The sequence below is a fragment of the Punctularia strigosozonata genome (genome assembly GCF_000264995.1).
Source record: "Punctularia strigosozonata HHB-11173 SS5 unplaced genomic scaffold PUNSTscaffold_19, whole genome shotgun sequence".
Lineage (NCBI taxonomy): Eukaryota > Fungi > Basidiomycota > Agaricomycetes > Corticiales > Punctulariaceae > Punctularia > Punctularia strigosozonata.
In genome coordinates this window covers 115,771-139,161 of record NW_006767451.1, presented here as the reverse complement: position 1 = coordinate 139,161, position 23,391 = coordinate 115,771, and the positions used below count along the sequence as shown (strand labels likewise).

General features: G+C 56.8%; 5 protein-coding genes across 5 annotated transcripts; 2 read left to right on the top strand and 3 right to left on the bottom strand.

Annotated features, from left to right (window-relative positions):
- Nucleotides 1-336: 336 nt before the first annotated feature.
- Nucleotides 337-1,240, bottom strand: PUNSTDRAFT_122955 (uncharacterized protein). The gene has a single exon (XM_007388519.1). The coding sequence runs from the start codon at nt 970-972 to the stop codon at nt 667-669; it is 306 nt and encodes a 101-aa protein (XP_007388581.1). The 5' UTR covers nt 973-1,240; the 3' UTR covers nt 337-666.
- A 1,585-nt stretch (nt 1,241-2,825) lies between these two features.
- On the top strand, nt 2,826-6,621 carry PUNSTDRAFT_122954 (uncharacterized protein). Its single transcript, XM_007388518.1, has 4 exons — nt 2,826-3,157; nt 3,265-3,349; nt 3,672-4,989; nt 5,048-6,621. Exons 1-4 carry the CDS (start codon nt 2,943-2,945, stop codon nt 5,494-5,496), a joined length of 2,067 nt encoding a protein of 688 aa, XP_007388580.1. The 5' UTR covers nt 2,826-2,942; the 3' UTR covers nt 5,497-6,621.
- Nucleotides 6,622-6,949: 328 nt separating this feature from the next.
- PUNSTDRAFT_116601 (exo-beta-1,3-glucanase) lies at nt 6,950-10,674 on the bottom strand (the record flags this gene model as incomplete). The annotated part of the gene is made up of 26 exons (XM_007388517.1): nt 6,950-7,046; nt 7,107-7,219; nt 7,348-7,518; nt 7,578-7,651; nt 7,765-7,888; nt 7,941-8,036; nt 8,115-8,119; nt 8,158-8,250; nt 8,302-8,461; nt 8,513-8,581; nt 8,636-9,063; nt 9,124-9,172; nt 9,225-9,262; nt 9,308-9,331; nt 9,385-9,425; nt 9,479-9,509; nt 9,559-9,576; nt 9,630-9,666; nt 9,723-9,784; nt 9,843-9,931; nt 9,986-10,019; nt 10,081-10,158; nt 10,213-10,271; nt 10,323-10,355; nt 10,415-10,468; nt 10,532-10,674. 26 exons carry the CDS (start codon nt 10,672-10,674, stop codon nt 6,950-6,952), a joined length of 2,220 nt encoding a protein of 739 aa, XP_007388579.1.
- A 526-nt stretch (nt 10,675-11,200) lies between these two features.
- Nucleotides 11,201-19,326, top strand: PUNSTDRAFT_138838 (uncharacterized protein; the record flags this gene model as incomplete). Its single annotated transcript, XM_007388516.1, has 22 exons — nt 11,201-11,858; nt 11,912-12,147; nt 12,203-13,405; nt 13,457-13,514; nt 13,570-14,101; nt 14,155-15,689; nt 15,742-15,980; nt 16,351-16,502; nt 16,559-16,773; nt 16,835-16,959; nt 17,011-17,203; nt 17,678-17,706; nt 17,770-17,977; nt 18,034-18,105; nt 18,163-18,404; nt 18,457-18,573; nt 18,634-18,651; nt 18,707-18,763; nt 18,816-18,863; nt 18,943-19,035; nt 19,095-19,145; nt 19,195-19,326. The coding sequence occupies 22 exons, from the start codon at nt 11,201-11,203 to the stop codon at nt 19,324-19,326; spliced, it is 6,213 nt and encodes a 2,070-aa protein (XP_007388578.1).
- Nucleotides 19,231-22,622, bottom strand: PUNSTDRAFT_108595 (cytochrome P450 monooxygenase CYP63). The gene is made up of 12 exons (XM_007388515.1): nt 22,129-22,622; nt 21,974-22,062; nt 21,853-21,907; nt 21,733-21,797; nt 21,180-21,670; nt 21,066-21,121; nt 20,756-20,894; nt 20,657-20,697; nt 20,413-20,595; nt 20,260-20,343; nt 20,012-20,206; nt 19,231-19,956 (listed from the first exon to the last, which is right to left on the bottom strand). The coding sequence occupies exons 1-12, from the start codon at nt 22,516-22,518 to the stop codon at nt 19,921-19,923; spliced, it is 1,824 nt and encodes a 607-aa protein (XP_007388577.1). The 5' UTR covers nt 22,519-22,622; the 3' UTR covers nt 19,231-19,920.
- Between the last annotated feature and the right edge of the window lie 769 nt (nt 22,623-23,391).

Here is a 23,391-nt window from a genome sequence, read left to right as displayed (position 1 = left end):
CTCGCGCCAGCAGAGATGTATCCGTTGAGGATAGGGCTCAACCTACATGGTTTGCGTTTGCGCTAGAATTACTTAGCATGAACATTGTGACTGCACGAAGCCTGAGCTTATAGAGCATGTGAATGACGGGTCTCAGACGTCGTCGAGGCGCATGGTATCATTATTTCCTGCTAAGTACATATGCTGGGAACCGGCGACACAAAACGCACAGTATATTCAAAGACGGTGAAAACTCGAGCGGTATAATTGGGAAGACGTCGACTCGGAGCCAAGATGACCAGGGAGGAGTCAGCGGATGATCTCTCCCGGAATAGGCAAACAGTTATTTTGGTAGGGAGAGGTGGCACTATGCTGATACGGCGCCCAGGAGTGCGGCGGCGGATCGGTGGACTTGAACGCCACTGAGATGACAACGCCGGGGCGAGTTGACTGCTAGGGTACGGTCGCGGCAGCAGCACACGCTAGTCCTAGACAGCCAACGATCGAGACGCGGAGACGCGGGACCAAGCGCTTCGAAGGCAGAGTATGATGGTGTACGTGCAAATAGCTACGCGCCGGCCCCGGCCAGGACAGGACCAGAGCATGTAGTCCTTGGTGACCGGACACAAAGAGGTCGCCGAGTCGCCGAAAGGCGATTGCAACCGTGTGGCAACTTCCCCGCGTAGATCAAATGCCGCGCCAAATCGTCCAAACTTTTGGACAGACGAAACGGCGGGAGCGAAGGGTTGGTTGACACAAACGCGAAGTATACGGCCTCAGAGGAGGGCGCGCCGAAGATTCGCCGCAACCCGGGTACGAAGACGACAGTTTAAGCCTGATGAAGCGCGTTGAGATCGCAGATATGCAGAAGATGTCGATTAGGAGCGATGAAAGCACCGGATGCCATGAAAAACCGTGGCCAAGTCTTTCCAAGTCAAGGGTGATATACGCGTCATGCAGTCCTTCCTCTGTCCTCCGGGTAGCCGATACCATGAACCAGCTCGATCGCCGTCACAAAGAGACATTCATTACGACATACGTGGCGAGTCGGCTAGAGAGATACCCGCTATCCGGTATATTGTGTGTAGGCAGATCGACAGATAGACGCATTTTGCGGTGCAGCATCTGCTCGCCGCGATGCGCACGACATGTTCCGGCACTTTCGCGAGACCGCCGTCACGGATTGAGGGTTCGAGCATCGCCCGGAGGGACATTCATTGCGAGATGTGGGTGAGATTAAGGAACGTCAAGGCAAGAATAGGCCGCAAACGAGGGAGAGAGGTGGGTCGGCCCCCGTTCGTGTCGTCGTATATCGTATGGAGGTCGTCAATGGCCGAGCATGAGCTGGTGGACGGCTAACGAGATACCCGTTACCCGGTATGCTAAGCTTAGCAGGGCAATGAACGCGCACCCTTCCTCCGCCCAGGCCGGAGGCCACATCTTCCGGATCAGTTTCCAAGTCTGTACGTCGACGTCGAAGATCTGGACACAAGAACCTCGTATATACGGAGGAAGATCCGGGGCAGTCGTACAGTAAGCAGCGAGCGCATGGGCACCGCACCTACGCCCGCACCGGTCGGAGGCCGACGCGCGCGAGGAGCGCCGTTGACCATACGAAGGACAAGGAAGCAGAGCAGGAGGCGCCGAGGAGGTGAGAGGCAAGTGCCAGGTTTGTGCGAGCGCCGAGGGGCATCGTCAAGGCCCGGAGCCAAAAGCGGTGCAGCAAGGTTCGCGGGAGCCGCCGGCGAGGCTGTTGCTGTATTGGTGGAGTGCTGGCCGTAGACGGACCATCGGTCGTTTGACACGTCCGCTGGGGGAGGAGGGTCTGGAGAAGGGCCCAGAATACGTACGCTGGCGGCGTATGTCGAGGAAGACGGAGGGGGGCGATTCGCGGCTTGGCGTAAGCAACATCTGGATGCGCCACATCCACGTAAACATCGATTCCCTCTTTCGTACGACGGGCAGTCCCAGCGTTAGCCTTTTGCCGTCCACGAACGGATTGGGTTGATTCAGCGCCAATTCGTGGTGGTCGTCGAGGACAGGTTTCCAAGGACGATCGTTGGGCTGCGGTCGTAGCACGTGTCTGCTCGAGCTGAGGTCGAGGTCTAACGACAGAATGATGGGGTGATCGGACATGAACTGGTTCAATCGGGGGGACGAAATGCAGGCCGATCCGCCCCCCTCGACGGGGCATCTCTGCCCCTTGCCCAGTGCCGCCCGCCTTCATCCACGAATTGGAAGAGAAGGATTTGGGCTTAGGGCGGATACCCATGTTCGTTCGCACTGGGTGATTCGGGCGTAGGATACAGGTCGCCACGTGTAGGCGTGCATCACTTCGACGGTGGGTGCGCAGACGTTGCGTGGTACGGGCGCAATAGCGCGAAGCCAGGGCGCGAGGCGGTCAACCACCTCGCGGCGCCTCACGAAGGTCTGGGTAGCGACACGCTGCCTACCGGAGGTAATCTTACGGCAGGGCGCGCGCAGGCTTGGTCAGAGTCTTTGTCTCGTTCGGTGTTCTTCATGTGCGGGCCCGGTGAGGCGCTGTTGGTTGCATGCGTACGCCTCCAGTCACAGCCTGCGGGCTAGCGGGAGTGAATGCTGAGCTGCTGCTGAATAAGCGGGAAGCCGAGCTGTTTACCGGTCCGATCGTTGGTGGGGTAAGCCAGCTTGCGCGTGGCGCGGTGGAAGTCGCAGCTGGACCAATCAGAACGGTTCGGACCGGAGAGCGTTATATGTATAGCCGGCCCCAAGTCAGTCAGGGCCCATCGAACTCCCACCGACCAACGACTCTCAGCTTCCCCCTATTACCATATAATACGGCGCTCGTCTCACCCGCCGACGTTTACTCTACTTGCTCGTCCTCCGCCACGGCGACCAGCCACCTTTCCTCACCGTCTCTCGCGACGACGCCCACCATCAGTACCAGCGACTTCTACCCAACTTTTGGTACAGCCACTCCGACCATGGCGGCGACGACATCCCAACCCATCTCTCTCCCGACTCACGCCCAAGATCAGAATGTTCAGGACGTCGCTATGTCCTCGGTAATGTCCTCGAGCGGGTCGTTCAACCCGGCGTCCTACACCCGCCACTTTCTGGACTCGCCCCTGTCGTGGCGCGACTCGTCGTTCGGGACCCGTTACTACACTGGCGTCTCGCCGATGCCTGGTTCCCTAGAGTGAGTTTTCGTGCATTCGTACATTGAATGGACACCGTCATGGTCTATCTTTGGCCCTCTCTTTACTGCTCCGAGACGCATCGATTGCTAATGCGCGCCACACATAGAACGAAGTTGATGAGCACTTCAGTCGAGAGCGACCGCGGGTCGCTTGCGAACGCCGTCAAGCTCATGGAGCGGGCCGACGAACACGTAAGTGTCGCTGTTCTGATTGCGCAGTCATCCGTCCATATGCCCCTCCCCCCCGCGTTTCATGTCCCTTCTCGTCGGAACCGCACGCTGACTTTGCCGCTTCGCTCTATTGCTCCTCCGCTATCTTCCCCTCCGGCCCCTATCCTCTTATGGACGACCATTCACGCAACGCCATCACTTGACCGCCGCTCCACGACGCATTTGAATCCTGCGGCTATTACCGGCTCGTCTGGAATGGAATCACCCCTCCATCGTCAACGTGTCCCCGCTTCGATACCGCTTGCCGGAATTGCTCATTTGACCACCGCGGGGCTACTAATAGTGCCGGAATTTTACATGTTGCGGCCTCAACCTGACCGACCTCCACGCCCTCGTCGATCACTTCGAAGAATCGCACGTCGTCATCGTCGACCCTCACACCCAGCAAACGCAACTCATGCAGCCCCCTACGTGGACACCGGCGCAATACGCGGCGTACGCCCAAGCACAGCAACAGCTCGCTCAGCAGCAGTCGGCTCAACAGTCGATGCAGACTCAGCCAACGTCCCCGACCCACTCGAGTCATGAGGAGTCGCAAGCTCAGAATTACGCTCACACCTCGGAGTACAGCCCGGGACCGTTTGACCCGGATGACATGGAGTTCGACGAGTCACCCGCATCATCCAACCCGTCTCCAATGTCGTCCGGAGCCTCGACGCCTCCAGACACACCTCTTACCACCCCTCTCTCCGCTTATCCCTCGCCGCAGCTCTCGTCTTCTCCCGTCTCGGCATTCGACACAACCGTCCTCCTCCGGGGTCGGAGCGCGGTCCCCTACGGCCAACAAGGGAGCGACTACAGCCCGCTGCCCTCCACCGGCGCGCGCTCCTCCTCCCTCGCGGGCTCCGGCATGGAAGAAGCTTTTTCCGCCTTCCGGGGATACTCGGACTACTCCTCGGCGATGCCCGGCGCCGTTTCCACGCCCATCGCGGAGCACCCGTCACCCGCCCGCCCGGCGCAGGCGACCAGCGCGGGCGCGAGCCGCGAGGGAAGCCCGTACGCCGTCAGCCCCGCGCTCGTGTTCAGCAGCACCGAGAACACGCCCGCCGGCACGCCCGCCGCCTCGCGCGTCGCCAGCCCCGCGCCGAACAACTCCTACTTCCCCGCTAGCGCTTCCGGAGGCGTCGCGTCGTCGTCGAAGCCGTCGTCGTCGTCGACCGCGTCGGGCTCGGCAGGCCGCGCGTCGACGTCCAAGGCTGCCGCGTCGACGACGCTCTCACGCCCCGCGTCGTCGCTCTTGCTGTCCAAGCCCTTCCGCTGCCCCAAGCCGAACTGCAACAAGTCGTACAAGCAGGCGAACGGGCTGAAGTATCATATGACCCACGGCTCGTGCAACTTCGCGCCGCCCAAGGACCTCGAGCAGGTGCAGGCCCTTCTCGCGTCCAAGCTTGCTCAAAAGGGCATCAGCATCAACGGAGAGGGTGTCAGCGTCGATGGAGAAGGTGGACTGACGTTGAACGGAACCGGTCTCGAGAATTGCGGGATCAACATCACGGAGCAGGAGATGCGCGAAGTCGAGAGGGAGGCCGAGAGGCGGTTACGTCCCTTTGCCTGCGGCATCGGCGACTGCCAGCGACGGTACAAGAATATGAACGGTCTCCGTAAGTTCGGTCTTCAGCGTTTCTTTCAATGCATAGGTGACTGAATATATGCATATAGGGTATCACTACCAGCACTCGGGTGACCACGGCGCCATCGGTCTGACGCTCCTCGCATCCGGCCAGCACGAGTCGCTTAGGAATCACGCCGGCCACGGCAGGTCGTCGTCGTCCAATACCCGCCACTCGACTCCGTCGACGCCCACCACTGGTGTTCCGCCCCGGGTCCGCCCTACGCCGTCGCAACCTGCCTCCCGGCCTAACTCCCAGCCGCACTCTCCCGTCGCCGCGTCCGCGCAGGCGACCCACCAACAGCAACAAAACGCGTCCAACAGCCAGGCGATGCAGAGCGCGCTCGCGCAGTTCCAGCAGTTCGCGGCGCAAAATCCGGTCGCTTTCCAGCAGCGGTTCGGCGCGCTCGCGGCGCAGGCTCAGGCGCAGAATTCGGCCACTCGGGACGCGAACGCGGCGAGCGGATACATGCCGTGGACGCAGTCGCAGAGGCAGTGAGCGCTGATCACAGCGTCCGTTCCTCTTGGCTCGTCTCCCTTTTCCCTGCTCGTCTCGTTGTTCCGGTTTGCATCGATGCTCGGTTTATCTTGCTCGTCTGCTCTTGGCCCTTCTTCCCCCGCTCATTCATCTTAAAACTCGACAACGTGCTTCGCGTTCATTATCTCGACTGATGCAGGCACGATAACGCATGGATCATCTCGTGCGGGGGCGTTAACGCGTTCCTCTCTGCTCGAGAGATGGACTTGTTTGGTGGAGCGTGCCCTCGCTGATTTGCCTCGTGCCCTTCCAAGATGCACGCGATAATCTTGCGATCGGCGGTGGCGCGGCTCCTATCCGGTTGGTGGGATCCAATAGTCCAGATGAAGAGAAGCTGTTGGCGGAACTCGACCCCCCTTGCTCGAGGATAGACCTGCCGTGCGATGTCTATGACGACGAGTCGCCGCCGACAAGCCAATCAGATCTCATCTCATCTTCATCGTGCTCTTGCTCCCTCCGCGGATCGGCTCTAGTCCCCCTTATACCGTCGTGTCCATCGTCTCCCATTTCCCTGCGCCTCCTTCGCCTCCCACTGATGTCCCGCGACGCCACCATCGTCGACGTCCAAAAAGTACACTCACCACGAGCCCTTATACATAATCGCCTGTCTTCGTCTCCCCTGCCGCACGGAATTCTATCACGAGTCACGACGTCCGACCGTGACGACTAATTCGTCTTGTGCCCATTTGTCGTCGTGTTTACCTATCGCTTGTGCCCCGGTGTTCCATATTCCTGCTTGTGCCTTTTACCACCATATGCATATGCATTCCCCTTTCGCACCGATAATACCGTGGTCACGCTCCCATGATCATATCCGCCGGAATCCTCGACTTCCCCTGCTCAGATCGTTCAAGAGCACGGCTTCACGGCCCTAGGTACCGGCGATATGACCCATGACGCCGCGCATCGCATTCCCCATTAACTCCCGGCTTCGACTTCGGCTTCTTCATTATACGTCCGCGTCTCAAGTTCCGTGTTTTCCCTCGCTCTACGTCTGTTGTCCATCCCTATCCATCCATCGCGCCCGTCCAGACGGTTCCAATGGTCGCGCACCCTCCCAGCTCTATCTTAACTCCCCTTACCCTCACCCATATAATCTCCGTCTATTCTTCCCTCGTCTTCTCTCTACTTCCAGGTCCGGGCATTCGTTGTTCGTAGAAGTCCTACTACACGTCAGTAGACAAGGCAGTAGATAGTCTCTTCCCAAAAGCCGAGTTTCCTGTACGTTACTATTAGAGGGTCGTGCAGGGTGGCACTGCCGTGTATTGCGACACGATACATGAATGGAATAAAAGAGATCTGTTTATCGTGCATTCGCAGTCGGGCCGTCTCTGCTCGTGCGGATGAGAAGGTCGTCCTGGATGGATATCATCCTCGGATATGAGAACAGGCCGCAGTAAGCCCGCCGAGGCGCTCATGAAGACCAACTCTTCGCCCACGCCGTCGCTGTCTCTGCGAACCCGTTCCTATTCTTGCTCCAGTTGATGATGCCCTCGCCTTCGACGCTGAGCCTGCGCAGCGTGGATCAAACGCGATGTTGGAAAGAAAGAAACGAAGCTGAGCCGACTCACATCCACATCGTGCCCACGGTGGACAGGCTGTAGATCTCGATATCCGACCCTTCGTCGACGTTCGCGATGTGCGATTGGCACGACTTGTCGGCGATGCACGCCTGGGTGTAGTTCTTTGATGGAAAATTGCAAGCACCCGGTCAATGGCTGGTTGTTAGCGAGGTAACGGTGTTTCGAAGACGCACAGAAAAGAAGCTATACAGTCCCGCGCCTTTTCAACGATGTCTGTAAGCGTATATACGAAGAGGCAGAAGGATGGGTAATGCGGCCTACCGAAGACGATGATTCCCGACGACTTGCGCACCCAAAGCCCCCACGCTGCTTGATGTGTAAACGAATTAGCGGGCGGGTCGTGGTATTCAGCGTGCAAGGAGCATGGCGCAGGAGGTGCAGGAAGTGGCTGGTAGTATGGCTGCAGGACAATGCATCTACTCAGTGTATGTCAAGCGAGAGGGGACGCGCGAGGCTCACTGTCTCCGTCTGAATGAGGCCCATGTAGTGGTCCTTGGCGCCCACTAAGCTGTACTGGTATAGAACGTGGTGTTCTGCTGCAGGCTGTCAGACACGGGAACTCTTTACATGTTCTCCTATCAACTTACATCCTGTGCAATGCAATCATATCAGGAACTGGAACAAAGCAGGGTGAATAGCTTCGCACCTGTTCCAATCATCCAGACGGGTCCCTGCGACTCTGAAAGGATTCCTCGTCCGCTGAACAAAGTGATTTGGGTTGAGCCTTCGCCATAGTCCAAGTCATGGTCCGCAAGCCAGACCCAAGTTCCCTATACAGACCGTTGTGAACATCGCCAGTGGCGGATGTGATTACGACCGTACCTCCAAATAAGCCGTCGAGTCTCTGGTAAGGTGAAGTCCAAGGAAGGCAGCGTATACGTTAGCATCCGCTTTGTCGGACGAACATTGCGCCGCTTCCTGTAAGGTACCGACAGCTGCAGCATCCTCATTGTTTGAAACAAGTTGCGCATGGAAAACAGGGAAGCGTACCTCCACCAAGCCTGGATTCTGCGACGTGAGCGGAGATATTAACGATCACAGAAAGATCCTCGCCTTATATGCGTATCCCACATTCCGCCGCGGCTCGTAGTTGCATCGTGAACATTCCATTCAACGATGATGGCACCTGGGGCTTAAATAGAGTCAATATGGGTGATCGTGCATACCATGGCCAACGGCTCACTTGACCCTCGCGTAGCAAATATGACGTCTGTGATCTCAACAAGACCAGTATCGCCCATTTGGCCGACCTTAACGACAACCCTTGGATGTGATTCTCGTTCGAAGTTCGGTCCAACTCCCATAATCACAGACCACGCTTCGCCGACGATGCGAGCATTGGGCTATGGTATGTCACGAGTTTGGCTTGGCACCTGAAACGCAAACGAACTCACGGGAATGAAAATCGTCGAAGATACAACATATACGCCATGGTCGAAGAAAACGATTTTGGTCGCGGCAAACTGGATGCCTCGCTTTACCTTAACAATACTCGTAAATGTCGAAGTGCGACTGACCTGATTTAGGATTTTTTGTATAGCGGCAGTGTCGTCGGTCTGCCCGTCGCCGCGTGCGCCTTCAGCTTTGACGCTGATGAAGTCGTCCACGCCGTGGCCTTCGTATTGGGGGTGTCCTTTTCCGTATATTTGGCCTTTGTCGTTGAGCAGCGCTCTAGGTTTCGGCCGGGAAGACAATGGGCCCTGCGTGAACGCTGGTGAAGCTTGACTACCGGTGTATACATTTCCTTGGGCCCAGCTGTCGATGATTTTAGTCTTCTCTGTTCCAGGCAAAAGGTCGGGTCCGCCCGAAACATGCACTGCTACAGGCACGCGCGTGAGGGTGATGTTGCTCAGGACAACTGAGCCAGCCAAGCTCTCGTGACTCCCTTGCGATGTGCGTAAGAACATTCTGGTATCTGTTGCCGAGGCGTCAATGACGGCCAGAGCTGCGGAAGTCTAGAACAAGTACTGAGAATGAGAATAAATATAACAAAGCATCAAGAAACTCGCTTGGTTTTCCGGTGTCGTTCCTCCTGTATTGAGGTCGAATCCAACCTTTGTCGCGGTCACTCGGGGAACGCTCCCGGGAGGAAACATGGGAACGGACCTGACAATTATTGATTTTGACATTCTGAAATGTCCAACCTTCGGGGGTTCAATCCCCATCCATGGGAGGTCTTCAGCACTCACCCCAGTTCCAATGCAAGTATATCGCTATATGAGGATGTTGATCAGTTGACTTCATCAGATTGATATTCGTTCCTTACCTGATTCCGCGTTGTTCACGGTTATGTTGCGTACAGTAAACCTGAGCCGATCAGCTTCATGACGGAGTGTAGCATTATCACGCGGATGGCTCACTGTTGATTTCCTAGCCATACGCCGTATTTACCTGAATCACGGTCATCGCAGTCCCAGAGCGGCTGATCCATGCTGCGCACCACCGTTGAAGACCAAATCTTCGGCGGAATACCATTCAGAATCAGAAACGGGATGTATTGGTGCAGCCTACCGCCCATGAAACCTCCGGAGCCATTCTCCATGAATATCTGCAATATTCAGAATGTGAATTGTCGTCGAATATCACACGAGATCGGCTCAGTACCCCTTGATGATTGTTTCCAGGCTCAGTTGACATGTTCACAGTGATGTTGATCAGGGATGTAGCTTAAGTCGGGCATCAGCTGTTGCAGCTCTATATCGGTGGTACATAGACATCATTCACCTTGAGAGACTTGCCAGTGCAGGCCGGTGGCAGTGGTGCGGGCATGCATCCTTTTGAGATCAATCACGAGATTCCTCACAGAACGGAAACTCGATCGGTTGTATGAGCAAGCTATACATGCTCTTCTAGGTGGGGAAGCTCACAAATTGTTCTGATTTTGATACCAGTTGGCGCCACCTGTCATGATAGCAGTCAGCCGCTGATCCCAGGGGAAGACGTGCACTATTGTGATCTGCACCTTCCATGTACGGATCCGCATCGATCACTGCTATCCCCGCGAAGTTGGAACTGGCCATGATGGTAGGTGGAAGACGGGCTGTCATTACTGTGAGTAGGACTTTCTGTGCCCCTCCAAGGTAGGACTACGTACCATCTCCAATGATTTGCGTGTAATAGTACGCGATGATCGGAGCCGATACAAGATATACGCTGGTGAATAGTGATATGCGTAGATCCCTGAATATTAAACAGTTATATTACCCTTTTGGAAAGTAGACGACCGCTGGAGATATGCTACAGGGGACCTCAGTATCCGATGGGATGATGTTTTCGTTAAGAGAGAATATACACACGTAGAAGACCCGCAGCGACCACCGCCGCACCGGCCGCCGGACGATATTGCGGAACTAGTGGAATGAGTGCACGCGATGAGCCTATTGTCATCGCAATTAGAGAGAGTCACACTGAACTTGATCGCACTGGTGTCGTCTGTTAGGCCGTCTCCCTTCGCTCCGAAGTCTTTCACGTTTCGAAAGACCTGGTATTGATTGGAATCGGCGTGAAAAGGCGCTTTGCCCCGGTGCGGGATACTTTCCATCCAAAATGGACTCATCTTGAAGATGCGTTCCAGACGTGTGTCTAGATGGCCGTTTTTCAATGGACTCGGTTGACAATGCAGCTTGGGAGGCGATTCTCAGTCGGCTACGTCGCGTCGACCGGAAAGACGTCAGTGATTACCTAAGCTCGTCAAGTCTGACTTCAAGTTCGTATCTGGCCTGCATTTTTTCACCCCTGACGGAATGGTTCATTCTCTGTATCATTCCAAACGCACCAAGCTATCCTATACCTAACTCGCCGGTCCGTGACTGCGTGAAAACGATTGGGCGATCCTGGAGGGTGATATTGCTGACAACAAGCCATTAAGTACTCAGATTATATAGAAGAAACCGAACAAGGATATTTAGAGATCTACTTAATACCGGTAAGGTCAACTCGCGTCTAGGAGACGCGTCACCTCGTCGCGTTGACTCTGGTCGCGTTCGACGTGACTAATGGTCGTGAGAGAATGCACATGACCGCGACCGTTATTTCAAGGCCGTGCCACGAGCGAGACACTCATCGCGACGTCGACCAACGCCATGAGCGTCCTCCTTACCCCGCCTGCGACGAGTCACCGCAATGTCAAGGAGAACCTCAGGCCGGCGGGCTCTCGCGTGGTGTGGTGCTCGCAAAACCAGTACCACAACCTTGCCCTGTCGCCCTCTAAGCCACTATCCTACAACCCTAAAACCATACCAACACGCTCTATCCTGAAGAAAACACAAGCAGTCTTGCCATTTGAGGGGGAAAGCCAACGCGAGGTTACACCGGAACCGTCGAGTCCGCTCGACGACGCGCAATATCTGGCCCGACCCGTCGACGCGATCCTCCAATTAGACACGTCCCTTCAGGAGCTCATCGAATCTTATTCCGTCCTTGCGGCACGACTGCGATCCACAATTGCAACAGCAAGCGATACCGACAGGCACTGCCCGCTATTACAGCCTATAGCTCGCGCCACGGATGCGTTCGTCGACGCGTTGTCAAGGGATCTTGGACGCGCCTTGGTAGACCCCGCGCCTCCTGCGGAAGACAAGGGCGCGCCCCCGTCGCCGAAACCCTCGCCGAACGGCAAACGCGTCGGTATGTCTGCTGAGCAAGTCAAATACGCGCGGGATCTATGCACGACAACGCACGCGGTCATCAAGCTTCTGGCCGTTGTCCTTACAATACCAACGTTATACGAGCTTTTCAACGGTACGCATATACCGCGCATATACCCATCGATAATTGACTTAGACGTCTTGTAGATGCTCAACTGCAACAAATTCTCACTTCTATCTTGGCGATACCCCTTGCTCCTTACCTCCCGACCCCGAACGCCCGCAAAACCCACGCACTTGTCATCTGGCTTCTACAGACGCAGAGGCTTCCCGCTCATAACCTGAAACCTGCTGCGGATCGTATAGCGTACGCTCTTCGTCGCGGAATCGAGGGCGAGCTGGGCAGGGAAGGCAAGAAAGGCTCTGCTAGTGATGGCCTCAAGGTACATTCCAGTGTCATCGTTACTGCAGCCCGTACTCATACCATGTTGCGCTCAGGCCATTCACGACCTTTCCCTGCATGCGCCGGACGTGTTCGTCCCGGCGTTTGCCGTTCTTCTCCCCTTCATGTTGAACAACTTGCTGGCTTCAACGTTGGCCATGCGCTCCCAAGCTACGCTTGCCCTCGGGGGTTTCGCGAAAGCTTACGCGTCTATTTCTCCATCTTATGCATTGCAAGAAAGTCTCGCGTCCCACGTCGTCGAGATCCTGTTCCGTCCGTCGCCAGCCAAGTCTCCATCGAAATTCTCCTCGGCCGCGACGTCCCCTACGAAGGAGTCGCAGCTCGTGCGGACTTTCCGAACTACTCTCCAGACGCCGGACCCTTCCCATGCCGCCCAGGGCCCCGTCTGGGCGTTATGTAGCCTCTCATCGCTCATCGTCCTGCTAGGAGCGAGGGCGAGTCGGGACGAGCGCATCGGGCGTTTGATCAAGGCGCTTCTTAACGTCGCCATGCGACACGGGCGCAGCAGCATCCGTGCTCTCGCTTGCGTCGCATGGAGGGTCATATCCTGGTCGTGGTTTGTTGAGAGACCTCAGAAGCCCGAGAAGACGGACGAGGATATGGATAGCGATGAGGAGGAGGATGAAGACGAGGAGCAAGCTGCATTGAAGGCGGAAGGCGAGCGGAAGGCGCGTGATGCGTGGTGGGTGCTCATGCGGAGCATCGTCGATATGGGTGCAGGTGCATCGGTCGTGGTCTCGTTGTCGAACCAACACTTCGTCGCTGGGATAGATGACGAATGGACCGGAGTGTACGGATCGAAGGAGCATATCCGGACGGAAAACCTCGCCAAGGCACTAGACGTCGTGAACGCAATGGCGTCCAAGGGCGGACAGACGACCGGTCAAGCCATCGACCTCCTGGGCCAGTTCGTGTCACCATACGCTGTCGCTAATAACGCCGAATCGTCAGTGCCCAAGGAGGGTTACAAGACTTGGGCGGTGCACAAGCTCCTCCCACCGTCCCTCTTTAGCTCATGCCCCGGGCTGCTCACCGTCGAATGGCGCAGCCTGGTCACGGTGGTCCGAAATGTGTTGGACGAGTGCCCCTCGATTGAGGATGCCCGCCCACTTCGCAAGGACGAGTTGAGCAGACACATCGTGTTCGACTCGATCATAGACTCGTGGAGGGACGCCATCGCTGCTGGCACCGGCGAGGTGGAGTTTAATCCAACCACCGGGCTGCCAGAAGTGGTAACGGTCCGTCGTTCTTCTTATGTCAACCCTCTCTTGTGTTAACAAGCGCGGCAGGCTGAGGTTCTCGTTGTCTGGGACGGACTCGTCCGGGCTAACCTTGGTCTTTTGGAGGGTAAATTCACGATTATTAGCACGGTTCGCCATGGTCACTAATCATTCTTCTGCAGAGGCTTCCGATGACTATGGGACTAGGGCTCTCGCTCATCGCTGCGTCGACGTGATTGTAGACGTCCTTCAGACGCAACTATTTAACACTACACCTCCGAAGAAGGCCGGAAAGGTACTGCCGTCGACGTCCTCTCAGAGCCCCGCCACGGAGCCCGTGGTTCCTGGTCTTGACCTCGCGCCTCTCTCGGTGAATGCCATGAGGGTGAAACTAGCAAGCGCTATGTGGGCCATCTTGGCCGGAGCTATGCCTGCCGATGCTTGTGTCGGCGCCGGAGAAAAGCTACTGCAATGGTTGGACGCTTACTGGTCCGATTCCCTCCCTGATGCTGAGATCGACTGCGGCGTACTCTGTGCGGACTTGATCGTTATCATGGATGTGGACATCCTGCGCGGCTATTGGCAGCATTGCTCCAAGCGTGGTTGGGATGACCTAAGCGTTCGGAATGCCGTCTGGCGTGGTTTCGTGGAGAAATGGGTTGCGACTAGTCGCTCGTGGACCGACAGTGTCGAGCTGCTTGTCGTCCCATTTGCGTACGTCCTCTCATCTCTGGCACGCCGCCGAGCGCTAACGTACCTATCATCAGATCTCCCGAGACTTGGGAAATGCAGTCGGCAGATATTGATGCCTGGGATCAACTCCTGCGTCATGCCATAGCCAGAGCGGCAGATTATGGGGTTGAGACCGTCGACGTTCTCGAGCATGTCTCCCGTTCCTTATCGACAACCCACTTGCCCACTTCTATGGCCTGCATCCGTATCGCAGACTTGCTCCTTTCGCAGCTGGACATCGATGAAGCCTCAAATATCCCGCTAAACCTCATGGAGTACGTCGACGACGCGCTTCGAGCTGCATACCCACCGGAACCACGGAGCAAGGTTTTTGCTCTGTGGTTGGTGCGGAGCATTGTTGCGGTGGTCGACAAATGCCCGCCTGCAATCGCGCCTCGGATGGTAAAGGCGTTGCAAGAGAGTCTTGCGGTGTGGATCCAGGACGAGTACGAGACCCTCGAGGAGGAAGAATATGTGTTCGACCTCCTCCCTCTCTACCAAACCATCTGCGTGTCAGCCCAAACATCGTCTCCCGATGTCACCGTCCTCGACTCATACTCCATGGTGCTGGAGTCCGCTTTCCTGGGACGGGCATCAAAACAGGCCGCAATGGCTCAGTCCTTCCAACAGTTCTGGCGCGAGAGCTTTGGCCTGCTCGAGGTTTCGTCCAGTGGATGGCCTGCGAGGATTCAAAGCTGCCTCGACGCGCTCAAAGCTGGCCATGCGGTTTCCGAGAAACCTGTAGAACCTCAACTTGTAATATCTCCAGAGAAGGAAGAGACCATGGCCGAGGTGGAAGATGTCGAGAAGCTGCTGTTTCCCGACAGCGACGACGAACTGGACGAGGCCTTCTCCCTCGTCAATCGCCCTGCGTCGCCACTTCGTCCCGCCATTCCTACCATTTCTCGTCCGTCTACCCCACCGTCGACCCCGAGGGCGAGTTCGACCATCTTCTCCACTCCGACACGTCCGAGCAAGAGCTCAAGCTCTTCCGTCCCTTCGAGCTGCCCCTCCACGTCACTATCTCCCAGGTCTCCTGCCAGTCCCTCGCCCTCGAGGCGTCGTCGCCCCTCCGACGTTGCAAACAAGGAAAATCTTGCGCTCATCTCTATGAAGCCGCTCTTTACGTCCGAGTCCGGTGCAGTTCTTGGAAAGCGGCGAGAATTGCAGGAAGGAGCGCACGACGAGGAGGACGTGTTCGGGTCAAAGAAGGTGCGCACGATGGCCCCACCCGCGGAGGTTCCATTCCGAGTAGGACCCCCCTCGCACAAAAGAGCGAGTGCAGGAACAGGGCTCTCGACGAAGCGGAGCTATTCGTTGATCGCGGTTGAGCTTCCGACCTTGAAGGAAGTAAGGAGGCGAACCGTCAGCGATGCTGGTCGTCATAAGAAGAATGCTCCCGTGGCCCTTCGACGACACAGGTCTCTCCAGACGTTGAATGGTCTCAGCGACTCCGCTATCGCCACCGCTGATGACGTCTTGGACATGACACCACGAAAACGGAGGAAGACCATTGAGGAGTTGACGCTCGACGCCACGGCCGTGGATGCCGGGTGCTTGTTCGGAAGTGGTGAGCTTCGCCCATGTTCCACGCGTTCGAGTTGCTTGCTTATCTGTCGCAGACGACTCGATCATGCTCTATTCCGAAAGCGACAGCATCCCGCCATCATCCGATAGCTCCGACGATCAGGCTATGTTACCTCCTCCCATCTCACCTGCCATTCGGCGCCTTCAGATGGATTGTGATCCGTCGAGCGACGACTCAGATCTATCTTCGAGCCCTTCAGCGCAACGAGCAGCTCGGCGTCGAGAACACCATGCAGCAGGCTCCAGCCGAGCCATCCAATCTCTAGTCTTCACGGTATGATCAACAAAGCATCTGTGACACGTATATTCTATGTACCGCACATTCCAACTCGCCCCATCACCATTGTTATGAAGCACCCTCTAGCTTTCATGTCTATACAGAAGTTCACATGTCATCGCACGCCTGGCTATCGTTAGTATTCCTTGTGTTACATACAACGTTTTGCAACTCGTGAGAACAATCGAGCATGGATATGCGCTTATAGGAGACTAAGGACTGTCGTTCTTGTCTTCAACCACTATGACCTTCTCCGCCACTGCTACTCTCTTGCAGTCAGCATCACCGATAGCTCAAGGAGCTGAAGCAGCAAGTCATCGCTTTGTCTGATATCGTCGTGCTCTCATCCACACGACCCCAATAGTAGAAAGTCTTCAAAGTGCAACTCCATCCGCAACCGTCAGAACCCGTCTTTTTGAAGTACAGGTTCAACAAGCAATATCGGCATCCAACCCTTGACTCATCTCTCACGCGTTCTCGGGTCGCGGGCGAGGCGCGTGCCATTGCGAAATGCTTGAGGTGTGACGTAACCTTCTTGGAATGCAGAGTTGATACTGACACCGATGGGGTGCTAGAGCTGGAGTTAGCGTTCCAGGCATCCGGATGGTAGATGCGACGGAAGGTGTGATCGGCCTCGAATGGATCGATGGTCAGAGCGTACGCAAACTACTCGGCGGCGGCGCAGAAGACGAGATCGAGGAGGTGGAAGGGAGTGAAGGGGACTCGAACGATGCTGCTGGTCCCGGACCTACGGATACGGATGCTTTGCAGGAATACGGCGTGACGACCAGTGAGTGTCAAAGCCGACTCATTCGCAAAAGGCTTTTCAAGCAGCATGCCCATATGTTCAGATAGCCTGATGCGCATGGTCGGAGAAGAGATTGGGAAAATGCATGTCGCAGACATCATTCACGGTGACCTCACTACCTCGAACATGATGCTTCGCCATCCATCATCGGTGCATCCCTGCCCTTTCGTACGTTCTCAGCCTTCCGGCTCTCAGTATGATGCTTAAGTGCTTCAATAGGTCTTGATCGACTTCGGTCTATCGTACATCTCATCATTGGTCGAAGATAAGGCTGTTGACCTTTACGTCCTCGAACGCGCCTTCGCATCCACGCATCCGGACTCATCGTCGATGTTTGAAGGAGTGCTCAATGCCTACGAAACATGCGTTGGCCCGAAGGCCTGGAAAATTGTGAAGGGACGACTGGACGAAGGTACGTCATTGTCATAGACCTGCTACGGCTGGCTATGTACTAATCTCGTTTCATTAAGTACGGTTGCGAGGGCGGAAGAGGAGTATGGTAGGATGAGCGATGCCATCTTCCATACGCAAACTTGTATTCCTAGGAAACACGTTACTTCAAACCGTTTTTTGCATGATGGCAAAGGACCCTCAGCGCTACCGCTCAGTCATGATATATCTTCTGAGGTCGATGCAGTTGCATGATGCCGCAATCTTCCGGGGGATGCACAAGCTTGCTGCTTGGCACGCAACAAAAATCTCCGGGCTTATGCGCGCTATTTTGGAGAAACTGTTTCTCAGCATTCAAAGAAGTTTATAGATTCGAAGCCGGGCCTCGGAACCTCGGAACGCCGGACATACCGGGAGTTTCGGAAGCGCCGGAACACTGCCCAGGCTCGACGACCGTTTCGACGATACGATCGCTTCACTCATGTCGTCGACTCAGGTCAAGCCCGGCATCCGTATCGCGATAGTGTGAGTCTGTGCCTCTACGAGTGACATCGCTTCCAAGGCTGACAAGACAGGTTGGATCCGTAGTGGCGCCGGATTGGCGGGCTTGAGCTGTGCATTGAGCTTGGCGATAATCCACAAATACGCGAGGTGAACGTCTATGACGCCACACAAGAGCTGACAGAGGTCGGAGCCGGGATCGCCCTGTGGCGGCGCCCATGGTTGATCATGGAGGCAATCGGTCTTGGTTCGGAGCTCCGGCGGCTGCAGGCTCGACCTCCCACGGATAAGGCTGGTAAGTCGTAGAGTTGCTGTAGATGACGGCTCTTCTCTGATGATTAGTAAGTCCAGAATTAACGTTTCGGTTCCGCAAGAGTGCCGACAGCGGGAAAAGCTTCACGTTCCACGAGTTGTTCACGAACGGTGCGTCTGAGATGCTAGAGCGGGCTGGAAGCCGTGGCTCATTGTGCTCTCTCCAAGGCGGCCTTCAGTCCTTTCACCGCGCGGATTTCCAGGGCACGCTCCTGAGCCATCTTCCGGAGCTGTACAAGGTGCATCTCCGCAAGCGGCTTGTTCGATACGAGGTCATTTCCAGCGAGAATACCAGCCCGCCCTACAGCCACATCTTGCTCCACTTCGAAGACAAGACCAGTGCAACATGTGATCTCCTCGTGGGTGCCGATGGGGTAAAGTCTACAGTTAGGGCTTGCATGTATGCAAAGGTGGGTACATCCCCGCTTGATGAGACTCGCTGTGATGATTGACCAAAGGTAGAATCCCGCACTGGCCGAGCCGATATGGAGCGGCTGGTGCGCATACAGAGGCCCCATTCCAAAGGCGGTTATGGAGTCGGAATTACCCAAACATCCCGCCAGGGAAGGCCCGCTCATCGTGCGTACATCTTTCCGTTCCTCGTTATCGAGTAGCATCGCTAACGTTATGGGTATCCAGTACTTCGGCAGAAACAAGGTTCGGATGCTCCCCACCGTGTATTGCATTCATTCTACTTACAAAATCTAGATAGCACATGGTGGCGTATCCTCTCCGCACCTCCCACGGCGAGATACGGGCGATCAATGTGGTCGGCTTGTAACCGCCGCCGGAGCTCGAGGGGACCTAGCTGGGTGACCCAGGTTGCGAAGCAAGATGTTATCGAGAAATTCTCGAACCTCGGCGAGGAAGTAAAGGGGCTTATACAGGCATGTACTGCGCATCCGCTGACTTCTCGCGGCGGCTGACCCGAACAATGGCGTCGTGCAGTCAATTGAGCGGCCTTCGCGCTGGGCTATACATACCGTAAACGACCTGCCCTCTTACACATCGTCCCGGAAAGTCTTGCTTATTGGCGACGCCGTAAGTCCGATCAGGCATAGGGCATTTACACGAGTTCATCTCCGTGAAACTGCGCACAGGCACACGCGATGAACCCTCACCAAGGCTCTGGAGCGGGTCAGGGAGTCGAGGTGCGGAATCCGCCCCGGGCCTGCAATCGCCCACTTACATTCGATCAAGGATGGGTACCTCCTCGCCCACCTACTCGCCCACCCCGGCGCCGCGCTTCCGGACGTGTTGCGCGTCTATGACTCGGCCCGACGCCCGACGTCGCAGCGAGTCGCAGCGGTCTCTCGCATGTGCAGGGCATGATCAGCGAGCTCCGGGCTCCCGCATCCGTGGGGCGCGACGTCGACGACCCGCGGACACTGCAAGATATTTGCAGCATGATCGAGCGCGATTGGCGGTTGGCGGTGGGCACGGACGACAAGTGTGGAGGAGGACGTGCAAACGGCTGTGGCGGCTCTGACCTCTCGAGCATATGAACAAAGGCAAGTTGCTTCATAATCACGACAGTGACAACATCTCGCGTGTATCGAACGTCTAGAAATACACACATGCATGCGTCGCGATCACCGCCCCGCACGGGTATCAAATGTAGGTCCGGACATTGAACGCATTCTGCGTTCGACTTGCCATGTGCGCCCAAGCGTTGGGGGTGTCCTACCCCGCATGGGCTACAGAGGGGCTGAGCGCACCGAAAGCGTAGTATGCACTTGGGCATCCTTCCACAATAAGCCGGATTCATCCGGTTCTCCAATGAAGTCCACTTCCCCCCTCTTTGCCCCATCGGCCATGCCCCTCCGCCTTAGAGTCCTCTTAGGATTTCTTGAACGCGAAGCTCCCACCGCAGCCAGGAGCAACCACGTTGGCCCATTCCATGCCTTCGATACCCACCCCACCCGCCTACGGCGCTTGGTGGAAGCGCACCCAAAGTCCGCCCTGGAAACGCGACATCAGAATCACCGCTCACGATGAGGTGACGTGAGCTTTTTACCTTCACGAACAGCGTGATGGCCGCGGCGGGCCAGACGCGTTCGTGTGCCTGGCGCCCGGGGCGCGCCTTCCATTCGGCTGGCGGGCGCGACTCGGCCGGTTGAGCGTCTGGCGCGAGCGAGACGCCATCGAAGCGTTGCAAGAGCCGTACGAGGAAGAAGGAGACCTCGTTCAGCGCGTAGTTCTGTCCGAGGCACTGTAACGCGGCGTTAATGAAGGTCCGTATTTCAAGAGAGGCGGGGGACGTACGATGCGCGGGCCTGCGCTGAAGGGCGTGAACATCATCGGGTTGCCGGTGAACTTTGCCAGCCGGGCGGGATCTATCCAACGGTCCTACATACCCCCCACTCATCGTGAGACGGAAGAAAACAGAAATTTTTGGAGGTAAATGAGGAGACGTACGGGGTCAAACGCGTCCGCGTCAGGACCCCAGAGCACGGGGTCGCGCTGGATGAGCAGCGGGAAGTACATGATGACCGTCTCGGGCGGCATGTAGTACGGCGCGCCGGTGTCGCCTGTGTAGGGATGGGCAGGGCGGGGGAGCGTGCACGGCGCGGCGCGGCTTTCGCGCACGTTGAGCGGAACCTGGTAAAAGTGTGAGTGGCATGAAAAGCGACGAGCCGCATCGCAAACAAGGAAGCCTTACAGGAGGGAAGAGCCGAAGCGTCTCGTTTAAGACGGCGCGGACTGCGGACAATGGCGGTTTAGTGGGGCAGGAGGAACGGAGAGAGAGGATGGGACGCACGGTACTTCATAGCGCGGACGTCGTCCCACGTCGGGGTGCGCGAGGAGCCGCAGCGATCGAGCACTTCGGTACGTAGCCGGACCATCACATCCGGGTGGAGGGCGAGGAGGTAAGTGGTGAACGTGAGAAGGCACGCAGTCTGCAAGCGATCATCGTCATCAGCACAGATGTTTTATTGCAATGAAAAGGTATCAGCGGGCGAAGAGGATGTTTGCGCATATACGGGTAGAATAATGAATACGGAGAAAACAGGGTGGATGTATGTGCATGTGAAAATCGTGGATGAGGATATTGGACGAGGAACACGCACGGTATCGCGAGAGGCCAGAAGGACGTTCAACAGCTGATCCCGTATGAGCGTCTTATCTATCGAAACGGGGACGTCAGCGGGCCATAAATTGGGCTCGAAAAGATGGAAACACACCTTCAGTGCTGTCCACCAAATGCTGCAAAAACGTCTTCCTCTCCTCCTCCTCCTCTCCCGCCTTCTCCTCCCCTTCCACAACGCACCGCTCTGCTAACGCCCGTTCCACCAGTGGATCGAGCCAGCGCCGGATGTCCCGCTGCGCCGCGAGCGATTTGTCTTCGAACAGCTCGGCGAGCGGCCAGAAGTAGTGGCCCAGGCGGGCGCGGGTCGTGGCGATGCGTTGGGCGGATTCGAAGCCGGCGGTGAAGGTGCGGAAGGCAGAGGCGGTCGCGTCGGATTGGGTGGTTGGGAGTGGGGTTGCCGAGGCCGTAGTTGGGGAAGAAGTGGAGGACGGGAGGGGGAGGGGGTGCGAGAGGGTGTCGAGCGTGGCGCCGAAGAGGAAGGAGGAGGCGGCGTCGAGCGAGAAGCGGGCAAAGAGGTCTTGGACTTCGATCGGGTGGGTGGAGAAGCTGTGGGTGGAGAGGATGGCGAGCGCGCGGGAGGTGTGTCTAGACAAAAGGGGGGAAAGATCGATGTTAGCGATGGAGGGGCTGGAAGGGAGGTTAAGTACCTCTCGAAGGTGTCGAAATCGGATATACGTTCGCGGGCGAAGAAGGGACGGGTGAAACTGCGGTGCTGTGATCCACAATGAGCGCCGATGTACGTTGTCGTCAGTGATAGTATGACTTACCATTTTCCACATGTCGTCGTCCCGGTTGAAGATACCTTGGCCGAGGAAGGTTTCCCTGTGTGCATGTATGCGTCAATATCTGCAGTTTTCGATGCCGTAGTGGGGGTGAGCGGGTGCATACATGCGCTCTTTCTGTGCACGTCCTCGCCAGAAGTGTTCGAAACCAGTCGAGAGAACAAACTTGGCGTGCGCCTCGTCCATCGTGATGATCTACGGAGGGGACCCTCTCGTCAGGAACTTGACCAGCATAAAAGTACCCTGCACATCTAGACGTACCTGGTCCTTCCACAGGATGCGCAAGTTCAGCACGCTACTCTGGTGCTCCTCGAACAGCTCCCGATACACGTCCAGCACGTAACTCGTCCGAAACGCCTTCATCATCTTGAACAGCACGTCCACGTTCCCCGGGAGCCTCCCCTTCGCTCTTGGTACCATCCTCGCGTTCATCTCCGCGGCCCGAGACGCATGTATGCGGTCATAGTAGATGCCCTTGGCGTATCCCCACGCAACGAGGAAGCACGAGTAGCACAGGGGCGAAAGCCATCCCAGGGGAACGTCGGCGAGCCGTAGGAATGCGTAGCAGGAGATGGTGGGGAGCACGAGGATGCGCCAGACGTCGTGCAAGAGCCGAATCCTATATGACGGAAACTGGGCTTGCGTCTTCATCGCTGCGTTCTATTCCTGGCTGTATGCGATCCTTCTTCTCAGCGCTCGCCGGTCGCGTCCCGAAACGGAATGGGGAAAGCGGGAGGAGGACAACGCGAGTTTGTCCTCTGCTCCACCGACGGAACGCGGGTATAAAAACCTTCTGCTGCCCGTTGCATTCATTATGGATGTCAGCAAACTGATGGCGAAATCGCTGCCCGGAGTCGACGTCGTGTGCGCCCCCCGGATCCCCGGGATTGATGTCCAGGTACGGCGAGAAACGACCTTGATCCCTGGATGTTACCGCTCGAGGAAGAAGCTCGCGTGGAAGACGCGCCCAGAGCAGGTGGGAGCGACGCGTACAAACATGGTCAAACATCGGTCCTTCGCTTTCGCCGTCCCTCAGCCTGGTACTGCTACCAAATCCGCCCGGTTCCACCGGGTGTTGCTCGGCGATTCCGGCGTTCCATCTGCCACGGTAGTGTCGGGCGGTCATGGCGAGCGCCATCACACCTTCAAGGATGCGTGGTAGGCGTCGGAACAGGACATCCGGCCGGCGTCGGAGTCGGTCGTTATACGTATGCACCATGCTGGCCATGCTGGCATTGGCGAGGACTGCAGTCGGCCTCGGTACCACTGTCGTCGGCGCCTGCTCGTCTTTGAACTTGACCGATCGGTGTCTGTCTGTACCCGCGACGGGGGCGCAAGGGCAAACACGCAGGGCAGTCATTCGGCATGTCAGGCAGCCTCTCACTCGAGTGGAGCTCTGAAGGCAGGTCCGGCCCTCGAGTGGGCGCCCGGATCAAACTCAGCGATGCAGTCTCGGTCATAGCCTAATTGAGCCGATCGCCGTAAAAAGGAAGGCAACAAAAAAGCAAGTAAACCGGTAAATAA